Raw genomic sequence first — 16,813 nt, 5'->3', positions numbered from 1 at the left:
AAAGATAAAGTTTATCCTTATTTACTCAACGGCTACGATCAAGCTTATCTCTGATCAACGGTTAGGATCGCATCAACGGATCAACGACCAAGAGAAAGTTCATCTACGATCAACGATCTAGATCTATTCTCTTGTGCTATAAATAGACTTAGAGTTTTAGAGTTAGATCATCAATTACTTTTGTAATCTACTCTTTAAGTCTGTGCTATAATTGTAAAGGCTTCTCCGCCTAAAGGAGTTTTTGATTGAGCGTTAACTGCCTTGGAAGCAACGATCCAGTTGCAACCAAGTTTTTTTCAAAGACGAGTGCTAATTCTCTTAACCGTCTATTCACCCCCCTCTAGCCGGTCCAACCCGATCCTACAGTACCAACATAAACTATGACAGATCGAACCCGTGCCACGAAAATAAGTCGACCGAGCCTAGGTTGTGTTTGGCTTGATCAACCTATTTTGGCACCTAGTTGAAATCATATTGAGTCGTTCATGAGTATGTAAACATAGATGACTAACTAATTAAACTAACGCATGCCCACTTGCCTAATTAGTTTTCTTACGAACATTTATATCGCAAACGATTAGACTAAATAGATTGTCGAATGGACCAAGCCAATTAACTAAGTAGCTGGGTGGGTGGGTTTGTGGAGTTAGCTAATCAAGATGGACTAGTTGTGACAATTAGCCCACGCCGACCGAGTTGATTAAGTCAATTTAGCTTATTAACCAGAGTGAGCTAGTCAAGTTGGATGATTTGTGAGTCGGTCAATCTAGGTGAGCTAGTTAAGCTAATCAAATTTAATGACTAGGCCTAACAAGTCGGATTGAGTGGGTAAAATGTCTTACTTGAACTGGATGAGCAAAGCAAGTGGTCTTCCAACCGATCGGCAGGTCAATCTATCTATCTTCCAACTGATTTAACACATGCATCTCGAGTTAAATCGGAAAGGAACTCGAGTTCCCCTCGGGTACACAGACCCTTACGAGTCAATCGGAGTTAGAATCACACAAATGTATGCTTTTCAAACATGTCGAAAACTTCCATCCACAGCAATTGAAAATCCCTCCTACATGGCTGGCATTCATTTACTTTTGAAGAATCTAGTTAGCAACTCATCCAATAAAATAAATCATTTGCAGTTGAAGTTCATTGTAGAAACCATATCGTTTGTTTACTTATACGAAGAAAATTGTCTAAGAAGATCGGATAATCATATTACACATGAAACAAGAACAAAGCTAATGGGAGAAATCAGGGTATTGTTGAATTAACATGGACTAATAACTCTTTCTCCGCATGAAACGCCACAAAATGATCTTCGAAATGTGATGAGAATATCTCTTTCAATACATAGAGATATATAGCAACTAGTTTGGATTCAAACGACTACTTGCACAGATAGTAGCTGCTTTAGGTGAAGCAAATGTTCTTCATTGGTTATGTTGAGCGAGAGACGTAGATTTGTGAGAAGTGACTCCTGCTCCCAGCTTAAAGGACCGGACGCATGTAAAGCTCGCAGAGTGGATCGATATGCATGTAGCTCTAACATATGGATGCTGGCAGCTAACTTGTCTTTATAAATCTTTTCATGCTCTCTCTGGCCTTCATATGGGCTCAAAGGCATGGCATTAGTAGATTTTCCAGAAGCATTCCTAGAATGTGTTCTTGCACCCCCCAAACAACTTTCTTCTGTATCATTACTACTACAGCTAGCAACAGAGCATTCATCTGTCTCTTCAGCAACTCCCATAGGTATTCTAAATAAAGTTGTGGCATGCTGGTCCAGGAAGATCTCATCAACTTGTAACCGAGTCTTCATGGTTCTTCTAGTTTTACTGGGCTTGGGTATGCAATTTTCAAGATTTGAAACTTTAGAGAAAGTAACAGCATCAATTTTTCTTGGTGAAGTTCGTCTGGCTTCCATGCTCGCCTTCCTTTTCTTGCCAGGACCTATTATCTCAGGATCACAAGCTGAGATGCAGTGGAGTTTGAGGTCCCTCTCTAAAGTTGTCGGAGGCATGGGGCAAAACTGTCTTTTGTCAAATTTATGTGCATTGTAAGCTTCTGGATGTTTTATGCCAAACTTCTGTATAATGTAAGCTTCTCGGTGAATTCCATCTTCAACTTTTTCTGTGTGCTCGGAGTTCGAAGGCGTCAAACCGCAATGAAAATGCTTCCCATTTTCGATCTGGAAGGGACTTTCTATTAATCAACAGAGTTGAGGTAAATTGGATAAGCAATGGATATTTGATGTTGTACAAGAAGTAAAGAAGGAAACAGGTCTTTCGGCCATCAAATTCATTTGTGATTTCCCTTTCACTATCTCTCTCACTCGCGTGCACACCCACACAGTCCTCTTTGCTATCATAAGTTATTTTTTTTTCTAAGATATTGATAATCTACATTAGCATACTAACATCAGAACACAACTACAGAACCAATGAAAGAAAGGCTAGTTGTTCAAAAAGGCTATTCATGCAAAACAATGGTATAATTGAACACAATGCAATTAAACCAATGTGTAATGAACAGATCGAGCTTAGTTAACTCATTACTTATGCTCAGAGCCAATACTGAATTTAAACCGGTATCAATCAAAGCTTGAATTTAGCACAAATATATATTATTTGTTTCTCAAAGTAATGTAGGTTGTATTTGCCATGAACATGAATGAAATTGAAATTCGACACTTTACCAATCACAGCTTGATTGTTATTCCTTTCAGTTAGACAACATAAATAATCCTTCGATCAATTAGGATCTGATATGAGGTGACATAAATTCCTACCTTAAAGATTTAGGAAAATCGAATCTTGCTAGCGACAGTTATTATATTGCTAATGCACACTGTGATAATGCTCAGTTATTGCTAATGCACACTGTGATAATGCATATGCGTATGATATGTCTAAGTGAAAACAAACAGCCACCTGCATCTCTCAATAAACAAATCAAGAAGATCCCCACAATAAAAACATGTTTAAATGATGCTGTAAACATAACTACATAAGCAACTTGACAGAGATACAACAACAACCAACAACAACAACCAAACCTTATCCAACTTGAAGAGATGTCGAGGAAAAATTATTAAAGCAAACATGCCTTCATTACAGGATGTGGAACGATTGAAGGTTAGATCTACATATCAGGTAAAAGAGATTAGCATGCCTTTTCTCATCTAGATGGAAAAATGCAACCAGTAAGTCATACAGAAAGAACACACAAATTATGCAATCTAAGTGAGATTGATTGTCGGTCTGTTCAAATGGTATCTGAATGAAAAATTGCATAATCTACTCAGAGGAAGACTGATAATATGTCATATAGGTATAACCAAAATTCTACCTTATTGATCCAATGGTTGGTCTGCCAAGCTTGTGGAACCCTTACATCATATAGCATATATCTTTTAAGCTGGATAGAGCCAAAGACTTTGGCGACGACATATCCTTTCTTGAGAATCTTAGCAATCTTCGCTACCTTCCAAGAATGTGTATCAAGAACCTCAGCAATGTCACCAACACTCCAATCTTGCTTGTGAGGAACAAGAGGTGGGGAAGGCCTAACATCTTTATCATCCACTGTCTCCACAATGGGCTTTCCTTGAGGTGATACGAATAATTTATAACTCACAGAATATTTATTAACGAGAGCCGATGAAATTATCGCCGGAAACCAAGAGCCATTCGGTTCCTCGTTTCTCCTTAAGACCTCCACCTCATTTCCTGGTTTGAACTCCATGGCCTTGCTCATAATTTCATCCTAAACCTGCTTGATTCATAAAATTGATCAACACACATAACAAGAACTAGATGAAAAAGGCAAAATAACAACATTTTGATCTCAACATATTATAGTCAAATAATTTAGCCAGATTAAGTGAACCCAAAGAATTTTTCAGCAAATGATAACATGAAGGGCTATAGCTTGAAATCCTACTTTTCCTTCTTAAGATGCCCAATAATGAAGATTTATCTACATACACACAGTTGATGATTTATGAAACTAATGCAAAAGCACCAAAATTAACCTTGAAACAGAAGTTCCAAAGATCCAAATCTAAGCAATAGAGGAGTGCGAACATATAACTAAAATCAAGTAGAAGAAAAGTCTAAACATTGGCCAAGATATAAGCTAGAATCAAACGAAGAACACTGAACTCTAAATCAAAGAAGGAAGCACAGAAGCGGCACAAAAATTTACAAAATCATCATGCCCGACGAACGCAATCCATAAAAAAAACGAACTTTAAGAGACGCTCAAACTAATAATAGCTCAAGTTTGTCCGTTTATCGAAGAAACCACAAGAATCACATTAGAACAGCAATTTTTCTGCCAGAACATACCAAGGAAGCGCGGCGGGGGGTTTGAAGCAGAAGAGACCAAAAAAAGCAGTAATCTTTTGCGAGCAGGAAGGGACAGGAGAAGAATATCGAGGAGTCCGATCGGAGAAGGGTCTGCGGCGGTTAGGATGGCTCGATTTGGGCGTAGCAGGACCGCTGTGCATGAAAACGGCGTGATCGTTTGTTTGGTTCAAAGGCGAATGTTGTCTCATCGCAGCTCTAGAGAGAGAATAAAGAAAGGAAGAGTTTATGATATTTCCTTTTTAAAAATAAAATAAAATACTATTTCAATAATGACAAAATGACATTATTGGAAAATAGAAAAAAAATTCTATGTATTTTCATACTTCATTCTTTCGATTCTAATCTTGCTCCTGATGCTTTTTGCCACGGTATTTGAAGTCAATATAACAAATACTCTCTTCCAACGTTAGAGCCACTCGCCCAGGATTTGATACGGTGGTAAAAGATCAATATGTTCATGCTCGAAATTGTCTCCAAATGAGTCACCAGACACCTAACTAGTATGTTGATTCACCAAAGTAGTACTCACAACGCACACACACGTGATCAAAAACATCCTTACTTCTTCATTCTTATGTTTTTATTCTCCTATTGTGACCTGACTTGAACGTCGGAGTAGCTCAGCTAGAACATCCTTAGCCTATGTTTTCATCCTTGTATTTCTCCTTGTAGCTCAGCGCTCAATGGCACGTTCGAACCTGACATCCTCCTTTTTAGTTGGTTGTGGGTACTATTTTGATAAGTAAACATATCAGTCAAGTGTCCAATGACTCATTTGGAGATGATCTCGAATAAGAACATAGTGCATTCTCAAGCAATCATAGTTTAATTTCCAAGTATAAAAAATTTATGAGTTTGCATAAAAGTGCATAAGCTTAAGGTATAGGCTTAATTAATATCCATTCAGCTTCCCAATTACACGGTGACCATTTACCATATAAAAATTTACATGAAATTCTATTTTATATCATTTATTTCTTAATTGATATATTTAATAACTTATTGTTTTTTTTTAATTTCTTCTTTCCACCGAAATAGTAGCAATTATAAAATTTAATCAAGAATTCTTTCCTTTCCCATATCTCTCAAAATTCTAACTGTCGATAATCTCAGAATTTTTTTTCTTAGTGTTCTACGTCATACGTGTCTCCTCCCTCGCCCGATGATACTCTCAGAGGATACCTTCTGACTCATTGGTAATATTTCTTTCTCGCTCTTTCTTTTTCCTCCTCCTTCTAAAAATATAAATTAGAGATTTTTTATTCATACAATACAAAGTAGAAATATAGAATGCTATTAAATTTTTTTTCTTTTTCCAATTTTATTATTATGATAATTGATAAATATTTTATATTTATTCGTCCAGATTTTAATTAATCATAGTATCTAATTTACTAATTTAGCATGATTCATAATAAAATTTGATACGGGTTGTTTAATGTTTGAGAATAATATAATTGCTAAGGTGGCGGATCCACCTTTTTGCAGAGAAAAGAGAATAATATAGTTGCATAGCTGAGTTGGTTACGACGTATCAGAGTTGCAGAAGAGGGTAAGGGTTCGAATCCTGACGAAGTCAGACAATACCCTCCTACGTCATGACCAACTGCAGTTTCTCGATTTACCTCCTCACAAATGATCGTGGGGTCGATCGTGCAGGGCAATACCCTCCTCATAATGATCAACTGCAGTTTCTTGATTTACTCTTTATAAATGGTCATGAGATCGATCGTGTAGGACCGTTAAGGTGATAAATTCCACCTTTTATATAAGAGAATAATATAGTTTGTTTTTAATTTGAATCGATTAATAGTTTACATGCATGCCTACTGCTGCATACTATTTGATAGATTATGCTACTTAAATAAATAAAAATAAATATTTATATATTTATTATTATATTTGTGTAATAATAGTTCAAATTTTAAAAAAATAATGATAAATCCTAGTTAGTTAGTCTCATTGACTATTCCTGGGGTGACCGCACTACAAGAGATCATTAAAATAGCGACGAAATATTAGCGACGAATTTTTGTTTTGTCGCTAATTGTAAGTTTTTACGGCGAAAAAATTATTTCGTAGCTAAACTAAATTTTTAGCGACGAAATTTTATATTTCGTTGCTAAACATTAGCAACGAAATGAAAAAAACGTTGCTAATATTTTCCGACAACGTTGTTTGCGGCGAAATGTACACATCAGGCACCAGGTAAATCGGGAAGTGTACACAGCGGCCAGCCCAGACGTCCAGCATCCTTTGATTGTGCTCCTCATTTGAAGAAAATTTTTTGTAAATATGTCGTAGCTGGAGATCGAACCGCAGGTGCCTAAGTAATAACCTGAATGTTCTACTGCGGCACCATGCCTCGGGGACATAGTCCAACCTTAAAATATCATTAAATTAAAATTATTAGACATAAATCAAATTTATTGTTCCTTTAATTTTAAGTAATTTTATTTTGATAAAACAGTAGAGATTTATATTATTATTATTATTATTATTTGAATATAAATATGTCTATCAATAAAATATGATTCTGAATATATCAAATGTATGAAAATATAAAAAAAAATATTCAATAAATAACTTATAAAATACTATTCACCATACTTGGGGTGTTTGGTTGAGGGTTATTATTGATAATATTGGTTATCTATCTAAAGTTATCAACTATAACCTTGTTTGGTTCAGGTTATGATTGATTCCCAAGTAATATCATATCACCACCACATCAGCAAACAGATTAAAATCCGAGAATGTGATTACCTTGCCAGCCTAAGGTTTTCTATGATTCCTGAGGTTAACGAAACTTTTTCTATGATTACCCTTTGATTTTAAAACTCAATTAATTAAAATGTTTTATCAAATCTAATTGAAACCGAGTTAATTAATTTAATAAATTTTAATTTAAAATTTTATAAAATTAAAAAAAAATAATTTACTTTAAAATTTTAAAAATAAAAGTAACTAATTATATTTATTAATTTAATAAATTATTTTATTAAAATAATTGTTTTTAATGAATTATATTATTAAAAAAAATATAAATTTACGTTAAATTTTAAAAATAAAATTAATAAATGATGTTTATTAATTTAATAAATTATTTTATTAAATAATCATTTTATTAAAATAAAATTAATGAATTATATTTATTTTTATTTTAATAAATTATTTTATTAAAATAATTTTTTAATGAATTATTTTTTAAATATAAATAAATTTATTTTAAATTTTAAAAAATAAAATTAATAAATTATATTTATTAATTTAATAAATTATTTTATTAAAATAATTATTTTAATGAATTATTTTTAAAATATATATATATATATATTTATGTTAAATTTTAAAAAATAAAATTAATAAATGATGTTTATTAATTTAATATACTATTTTATTAAAATAAAATTAATGAATTATATTTATTAATTTAACAAATTATTTTATTAAAATAATTATTTTAATGAATTATTTTTTAAAATATATATAAATTTATTTTAAATTTAAAAAATATTAATGAAATATATTTATTAATTTAATGAATTATTTTATTAAAATAATTATTTTAATAAATTATTTTATTAAAAATATATAAATTTATTTTAAATTTTAAAAAAATATAAATAAATTACATTTATTTTTTATATATTATTAATTTATTATAATTATTACTATTAATATTATTAATTTAATTTATTTGAATCAAGGGTAAAATAGTAAATATTAAACTGGTTATGTTTTATTCCCTTCAAATAAATAAATTGAATCAAATAATATTAGATTATATTTTATACCTCATAACCTTGGTTATATGATTATCTGGTAATCACATAACCAAGGTTATATAAGATAACTTGAACCAAACGCATCTTTAATATAACTTCAAAAAAAAATTAAAATTAAAATTAATAAAATCTTCAATAATATTACAACAAAAAATTAAATAATTCAATAATTTATCGATTGAAAAAAAATTATTATTAAAATTTAAATATAAAAATTTAATTAATAATTATGCATCTCAAAATTATTTTTTAAAAAATTAATATTTTATTTAGAAAAAATAAATCCATCATTGACCGTCCTAAATCCGAATGAACAAAGGTAAGGAAAATTTTTTAAATTTTAAAAAATATATATTAAAGGTCTAAAAAAATAATTTTTATGTAGAGCTTAAAGGAACATTAAGATGGCTTGCCTTTGGCTAGAAACTAATACTCATTGTGCTATATTTTTATGATCTTTGGATAAACCTAATATCATGAGCCTTATGCTCTGTTTGGATGAGATAAGAAAAGGTTCATTAATGGAAGGGGAAGAGAGGAGGAGGGAGGAAAAAGGAGGGGAAGGAAAGTATTTATGTTCTCCTTGTTTGGGAGGAAGGGAAGGTTCATTAAATTACCTTGTTTGAGAAGAAAGGAAAGGGAATGAAGTTTAAATATATAAAATTATAAAAATATTCTTACTTCTTAAAATAAATCTATATGTAAATATATATATATATAGCTCATTAAATCGATGTAAGATTTTTCTTGTCAAAATTACCTTGTGAGAAATTAATATTTATGATTTAAATAATAAAAAAATTTAAAGAAATAATGAATAGACATACAATAAATATGCGAAATATAAAATCTGTATACTTTAGTACGACAAAGGATAAATCAGTATTTTTACATATATTTCTATAAAAATTTACTAATGTAGAAAAGGAGTGAAAAGATCGTGTTCAGCGAGAGAAATTAAAAAAATTATGTTAAATAAATTAAATAAGTTATTTAAAAATTAATATTTTAAAATAAAATAAAATTGAAATAAATAATATTTAGAGTTGTCTTTTTTTTCCTTACAATCCAAATTGAAGTGTAAGAAAATCTTCCTTTTTATGGATAAGAAAGGTTAAAACTTACCGTTCCCTACCCTTTCCTTTTCTTCCCTCACTCCTTTTCAAATAAGGTTTAAAGTTTCTTTCCCTTTATTTACCTTTCCTTCTTCCTTCCCTCACCTCCTTCCAAACAAAGCATTAGAGATCCTTCTTCCCTTGTTTCCCTTCTGTGCAATAGATAAATACAAACTAAACATTGCTTGGAAAATTAAAGCATTATTTTCGAGTATGCAATGAGAATTCGAAAGATATTCTCTTTCAAATCCTTCTTAGATTCGATACGATATATTTGAAAAATAGTAATTATATAGAATGAGTATGTGTTCATGATTGGTGATTAAGCTAGCTACTTTAATTATCCTCCACGATAATATGTGAATCATAAGACCATTAACCCTCCATTAATTAATAACGCCCTAACTAACCAATAGAAGAAGAGTAAGGATAGATAGATCCTCATTGATGAGACAATATAAAAAGTCTTTGAGAGGAATAGAATATAGTAAATTCACTAGGACTATTTTAAAAATAAAAAATTTATATAGAAAATTTTTTTTAAAAAAATTCTACAATGCCTGCAAATTTTCAATAAAAATTGATGATGAAATAATTTTTTTTCTCTTTCAAAAAAGAAAAATAATTAGCTTTTTAAAGGTTTTCCTTTTTCTTTTTCATTTTTTTTTAAAAAAATAGCAAAATAATGTCATTTTCGCTTTCCTCTTTCCCTCCTCTCCGATCGTCGCTTCTCGTATATAAAAATGACTCTGCGTTCCTTCCTCAAGCCACTTCATTCCCAACTCCGCCCTCGCCATGGCCAACCAGCCGCCGCCGGAAGGCATGGGCATCAGCGACGAATTCTTCGAGCAGATATTCTCCATGCCCCCCTCCTACGGCCCCTCCGGGGACGCCGCCGCCGCCGGTGCCGGTGGAGGCCCGTTGCCCCTCGGGCTCAGCTTGGAGCAAGGCTCCTCCGTGGGGAAACCACGATGACCCACACGGGAAGGCGGTGAGTGGACACTTGTTTCTTCAGTCCCATTCTCCTCACTTTGCTTTTCGTTCTTACCATTATAGCCGCCGCTAGGAAGGAAGGGTTTTGGTGTTTTGTGCGCTTGTTTTTGGATGTTTGATTTAGGGAAAAATGTGTCCTTTTCTTTGGATCTCACCATGTTCCTGTGGTTTTGGATCAGGAGAGGGATATGTTTCCATCGGCGGCGTTGTTTCCTCCTGGATTCGGGCACATCCAATCGCATCATATTCGACCTAACCCCCCTCCTCAGGTTCGCTGATTCCTTACAGTTCTTGTTTTGCGTTTCAGGAAACCCGTTTTTTTTTAAATTGCTTCTAAATCCTGTCGCTGTCATTTGCTGCTTACATCTATATGGATTTGTCGGAAGTATTCTAAATTCTAATTTGGTCTTGCCCCAAGGTCTTTTCATCGCTGTAATCTACAATAACGGAATAATTCATTTATTCGTTTATCTCTATGCTGATTTTTTTATACTATTTCTTCCTCTCCTGTCTATTCTCCTTTGATTCTTGTCTAGTGGTTGTTATTGCTGATACTCATAAAAGGGTCTCAAGTTCTATTCTCCTTTGGTTCTTGTCTAGTGGTTGTTATTTCTGATACTCATAAAGGGTCTCAAGTTTTGTTGCCTACTTTCTTGTTATTTCTGATTCTGTTAGAGGGTGTGTTATTGGCTGCTACTTCTGTTTGAAATTTTCTTCTGCCTTTGCAGGTTTTCCATGGTCAAGCAAAGCAAGGTGGACTTGCTGCAATGCCACAACCTGCAGCTCCACGACCAAAGGTGCGGGCAAGGCGTGGCCAGGCTACTGACCCTCACAGCATTGCTGAACGGGTATGTTTTAGAGCAAATGAAGCACATCCATTAACTAGACTCTTTGCTTCACTTGAAGGTCATAAGACCCATTTCACATTTTTTATGTATCTTTCCCCTACCCCTTATAACCATCTTTAATATTTATAAATTGTTTTTTTTCCCTTTTCTTTGTTAGGCTTGAAGTCATGTGTTTCTAGTTTATTTATTTTTAATTTTACAGGGAGCTGCTTATAATTCTCAGTTTGAGTTTGATTTTTTTTTTTCAGTAACCACTTTTGAGATCAAATTGTCCAATGTTGTTGTCATTAGTATCTCTTTAGTTTAATCTTGAGGCATGTGTTCAGAAAGAGAGACAGAGAGAAAGTCAAATTGTCCAGCCTTGTTGGAGAGAGACAGAGATAAAGTCAAATTGTCCAATCTTATTGTCATTGCTATTTCTTTTATGGCATCTGGCCTTGAAGTATTGAGAGAATAGAGACAGGCTTTAAGCCTATATTCTCATGTTGAAGAGATTTTTTTTTTCTTTTTGAGAAAATAACTGCTTTTGGATTTCTGATTTTCTAATCTTGTTTTGACATCTGGTCTTTTGAAGCTTTGTTATAATAAAGGATTATTTTGCAAGTCATTGCTAATTCTGTTTGTGTAATTAGAACATTTGCCCAAGTATATTGTTTAGGTATTTTCTTAGGCATAACCTGTTCATATGTTCTTTCAACAGTCAAATGAATAAACTATCTTTGATTGCTTTTTCATACTCTTATTAGGCACAATGAAGACTTCTTTTCAGTTTATCAAGTGTGCCAACCTGTTAGTTTGTGTGTTGTAACCTTTTAAATGTGCAGTTACGCAGAGAAAGGATAGCAGAAAGAATAAGGGCACTACAGGAATTGGTACCAAACACTAATAAGGTGACTATGTGAGGTTCATTTGCTTTCTCTTTTCCATAAAAATTCTGTTGTCTTCAAGTTTACTCAAATATAGAAATAGATTGAACTGTTGGGTAACCAATTTTGACAAGTTGGTGCCTTTTTATGATTACATTCTGGATTTTTTTTGTCCAAAAATATAATAGTCATCTCCTAAAACTGAAGTCTAAATCTTTTTACTCTGTGTTTAGGTGACTCTTAAACACAATATCGAGCTTTTAATGAATAAAAGGCTTTGTTTGGCAATGATGGATATTGATTAGTGAAATATTGTCTTGTTAATGTGAACTTTACCTGTGCAGACAGATAGAGCAGTCATGCTTGATGAAATCTTGGATTATGTGAAGTTTTTGAGGTTGCAAGTGAAGGTAAGTATGCGCTAATAATAAATTAAATTTCTATAATCATATATGATGTGGATATTTGAATATTATATCCTCCGAAACAGTAGAGTATATAATAGTGCCAGTGCCACGATATATATATATATATATACGGAATTGCTATGCTGAGCACCGATTTCCTGAGCGCCCGTGAGCGCTTCCATCCCGGCCGTTCATCTGATCGCGCGCTCAATCTCAGCCGTCCAAAAAATCACGATTGCACAGTGTTTCTCCTCGGACCTCCGCCGCCCGTTCATCGCCGTCCGACCACCGTCGGCCGTCGGACCGGGCCCGTTGGAACCGCAACTCGCCGGCGGTGGCCGGATTCCGGATGGATTTCGGCCGGAATCGGCCAATAGACACTGTTGGCCGATTCCGGCCGAAATTGGCCGGATTCCGGCCAAATCACGGCCGGAGACCGGCCGCGATCGACGCGCCGGCGCCGAGCGCGTCGACCGCGGCCGATCTCCGATCGCGATTCGGCCGGAATCCGATCGAATTCCGGGCGACAGCGGCGCCAGCCACTGCTGCCGTGTTTCGGCCGGAATTTCGGCCGGATTCCGACTGAAATTCGATGCCGGGATGTGCGCCGTTGAGTTGCGGTTCCAACGGATCCGGTCCGACGGCCAGCGGTGGTCGGACGGCGATGAACGGGCGGCGGAAGCGCGCGATCGTCGGAGGAGTCGCGCACGGGACGCGTAAGAACCCGTCACTCAGGATAGCAAAACTCTATATATATATATATAGAGAGAGAGAGAGATGCCATATAAGGACTACTACCTCATGGCCACCTAGGATATTGGAAGGATTGGATTATACTCTTCTTGCAGATCCAACAAAATCAGACTAGTTGTCAATCAACTTGTCTATGTGGATCGTGTCATGTGACATTTTGAATTTGTTGCTAGAGACCTATTTATGGCCAACTTCGGTTGGTTATTCGATCAGTTCATCTATGGTAGACAATGGTTCTAATGATGATTTTGCTAGTATTTTGCGTGCACTTAACTGCTGGATTTAAAAAACCTCATGAATTAATTTAGTTAGTTACAGTTAGAAGTGTATTCATATAATATAATTACTTTAATTGCATAATTTATATTTGTCTAATTGCAATTTTTGACATGGGATAAATTGGTTACTTTGAAACAGGGGGAATTTTGAATTATGACAGTGCTTACCTGAATCAAAGAACCTGACTTCTTAAATGGTTCAACTTTGAACAATTCTACATTTACTTCACAAATTGTTTCCTTGAGAATTGGAATTCCTTTATGAGAATATGTGCAATTTAAAAGGCATAATAGCTACTCTAGGCATTAACTAACCATGCTCCATTCATAGATAATTATAAATAGTCATACATAGTTTCTATCAACTCACATGATATTTTGTTGCATCTCTCTGTTGAATAGTTTAAAATTAAGTTGAATTTCATTATGATGCCATATTTCCATGTTCCTCCAAACTATTTGGGTTCTCCTTTCATTGAGCTCTATATATTGGAGCAGTGAAGGCCTCTTGCATCACTTAGTAGCTGCAACTTAGCTTTATAATAAATTCAGTTGAGTCCGTCCTGTCCATCCTCATTGGGTTTAGTCACAATTTTTTATGTTAGTTTTCGAGATTGAATGAAATCCTTAACCTTTTTAATCTGGTATGGGACTGATATTGGCAATTTAACTTATACATTTTATTTTTACTAAATCTACACTAACTTAGATACTTGTTCTTCTTTTTTTCTTGTGTCAGTAAATCTAATAAAGCACAATGTACTAATTGCTGATTGTATACTGGTCATCACAATTGTAACAGTTGTTTGTCAGTGTGCCATTGAACAAATAATTTGAGTATCATTTTTCTTGATACCATACATTGCTCCCACAGGCTAACTGTTTCTGAATCTCACAGAATGCTTGACCTGCTAATTGATTTACCCTTTCTACTAGAACTGAATTTTATCTTGAAACTCAAACTTCTAAAAATAGGTTCTAAGTATGAGTAGGCTGGGTGGTACTGGGGCTGTGGCTCAGCTGATAGCTGATATTCCTGTGTCAGTTGAGGTAAAAATCAATACCTGCATCCTGCAAGTTGATCATATTTTCACTTTTATGTAGACATTCTTCACTGTTCACTACACTACTTTCTATGAATTTTATGTGACTGTTTTCTAACAAATTATAGACATATTGGTTATTGGTTCACGTAATGATGCAAGTACCAAAATTTTTAATGGTAGTTGATATTGTGAAAAATACTTGCAAATCTCTATTTCAGGTTTGGAACAGAACATGTTTTCAGAAAGCAGACTAGGCGACTGCCTAGGTGAATTCGAACAGGGTCTGTTTAGGCGGACCTAATTAGGCGAGTTAGGCAAGCTAGGTGACCTTGGGGAGTCCAGTTTAATGGGAACAATTGGGGTTTTTTTAAAGGTTTTTGCTTCACTTTCTTTGTTAGTACTCGAACCCTAATCCTCATCCCTATCTCTCTCGATCTCTTCTCCCTTTTTAATAGTTTAGACAAAATCTTTTAGAAGAGGAAAGGACATATAATATCTATTATTACAAAATCTCCTATTTGAGATTGGAACAGATTGTCTTCAGATAAGAGGTGTATTAATGAATTACAGGATATCTACTTGTTTAGTGCAATGGTAATTGTTTTGCTGTTGACTATCTATCCAACGAGGCTCTTTTTGTATCTTAAATCTTTCCACAATAAAGAAAATAATGTTATCTGATTCGGTAACCTTTCACCCTCGTCATTTTAGGAAGAGCCCAGCAAGGCTGTCAGCCATCAACATGTATGGGAGAAGTGGTCCACCGATGGCACGGAGCAGCAAGTAGCAAAGCTGATGGAGGAGGACATAGGAGCCGCAATGCAGTTCCTTCAGTCCAAAGCTCTGTGCATGATGCCAATATCACTTGCCATGGCGATCTACGACACGCACCAGCCTGAGGCCCAAGCAGTCAAACATGAACCCAGCACGCCTTCCTAACAAAAGCAATCAACTGTGACAGCCGACTTCATTCTTGCATCATCCTAACAATCATGACACCGAAGATTCCTCGGTAGATGTCAAATAATGTAATTCTCTTCCTTTCCTTCATTCAAGGTCTACATGATTGTAAGCCTCTCAATTCCACGAATCTTTCAATACTTCTTTAGGTCACCTCAGCGAAGGTCTGCACTTCAGTAGTGGTGGGGGACTGCTTTTGTGTAGTGGGCAATAGGACAAGTTGTAAAGAGGTGTGGATTTGTTTGGTTGAACATGATGTTTCATCGAAAGTATGAGGTAAAATGCTTGCTAAGGATGGAGGCGATGGCCATGCTTTTGCCGAGTGCAAGCCAGAGGGCCGAGTCAAATGGGGTGGGGATCGGTCACCCACTTTGCTCTCTAGTGGATGTGTTGTGTCCCTGTTAGTGCTTTGTGACTTTAGGGTTTGAAGCCATTGGATAGACAAAATCCATGGCAAATCTTTTAAGTTGGTTGTCTCATGATCACATCTAGCAATGGTAGTGGGTGTTGTTGTGTCAAAGGTGTTCACTTGTGCAATTGTGTTGCGTTTGAGTAGTGTTTCGTAGGTACTCTTATCAGATTGATGGTGTCTCGTTGCTTTCAGGTTCAGGTGGCTGTTGTGGTGCCCATCCTTGGTGGCTGACCGGTTGCAAGGGATCTCAATTATTTGCTTAATGGAGGTGATTACCCAATAACGACAAGCAACACACAATGAATTAAAAGGAAGTTGATTCTCTTCGATGCCTACTGCTATGTTCTCCTATTGTTCAATCATTCTGTTTGGGACATATAAATCCCAACATGAACAGAACTTGGAGCATAATTGTCATGATGCTCAAGGTAAACAGAAGCAATCAACTAACTTGGTGTAAATAAACAATCCTAATGTCTTCAAAGCATGCACATTATTTCTATTTTAGTGGTCATTTCATATGAATATTTTGCTCAAATAATTGGCCCAAGGTAATGTTTAAAGGTAGAATGTGAGCTGCCCCCAGGGCTACAGTGATGTGATAAGGCGTCTTCTTAGTCTTCTAAACATTTAAGAATCGAATTCCAACTTCAGCAAATTAACAGATGAATTTCTCTTAATGGACAGTTGATATAAGAACGTTGAACTGATTGATTTATCTTGGTTATCGATGAAAATTTATTTTCCATGAGATTACAAATAGAGAAAAAAAACTCCGTTCTTGCTATATCTCTTCCTTAAGGAGTAGTAAGTGCTCACTCACATAACTAAGTCACTACTCAAGGCTACATAATCGATCCTAGATCTCTCTAGTCTATACGATGCAAGTGATTTGTAGGGCTTGCTAATTTAGGTTGAAAATTAAAAAGATGGAGGATACAAATGGCAGATTTAAAAAAAAAAAAGAATTATTTTTTGCC

At 34.7% G+C, this 16,813-nt stretch overlaps 1 protein-coding gene and 1 pseudogene across 1 annotated transcript; one reads left to right on the top strand and one right to left on the bottom strand.

Moving 5' to 3' along the window:
* Window positions 1-1,160: 1,160 nt before the first annotated feature.
* On the bottom strand, window positions 1,161-4,514 carry LOC141825053 (uncharacterized). The gene is made up of 3 exons (XM_074712426.1): window positions 4,347-4,514; window positions 3,346-3,768; window positions 1,161-2,185 (listed from the first exon to the last, which is right to left on the bottom strand). Exons 2-3 carry the CDS (start codon window positions 3,751-3,753, stop codon window positions 1,376-1,378), a joined length of 1,218 nt encoding a protein of 405 aa, XP_074568527.1. The 5' UTR covers window positions 3,754-3,768; window positions 4,347-4,514; the 3' UTR covers window positions 1,161-1,375.
* Window positions 4,515-10,013: 5,499 nt separating this feature from the next.
* Window positions 10,014-16,308, top strand: LOC141823457 (transcription factor UNE12-like; annotated as a pseudogene).
* The last annotated feature ends 505 nt before the right edge of the window (window positions 16,309-16,813 follow it).

Source organism: Curcuma longa, chromosome 3 (assembly GCF_044706935.1).
Source record: "Curcuma longa cultivar G26 ecotype Majalengka, Jawa Barat chromosome 3, ITB_CL_G26_1.1, whole genome shotgun sequence".
In the NCBI taxonomy this organism is placed as follows: domain Eukaryota; kingdom Viridiplantae; phylum Streptophyta; class Magnoliopsida; order Zingiberales; family Zingiberaceae; genus Curcuma; species Curcuma longa.
This window is presented reverse-complemented; position numbering and strand designations above follow the sequence as displayed.

Coding starts and splice junctions, on each gene's coding strand:
- LOC141825053 (XM_074712426.1), bottom strand. CDS start 3,753: ATGAGCAAGGCCATGGAGTTCAAACCAGGAAATGAGGTGGAGGTCTTA. Junction 2,186..3,345: donor CCAACCATTGGATCAATAAG/GTAGAATTTTGG, acceptor AGTCCCTTCCAG/ATCGAAAATGGGAAGCATTT.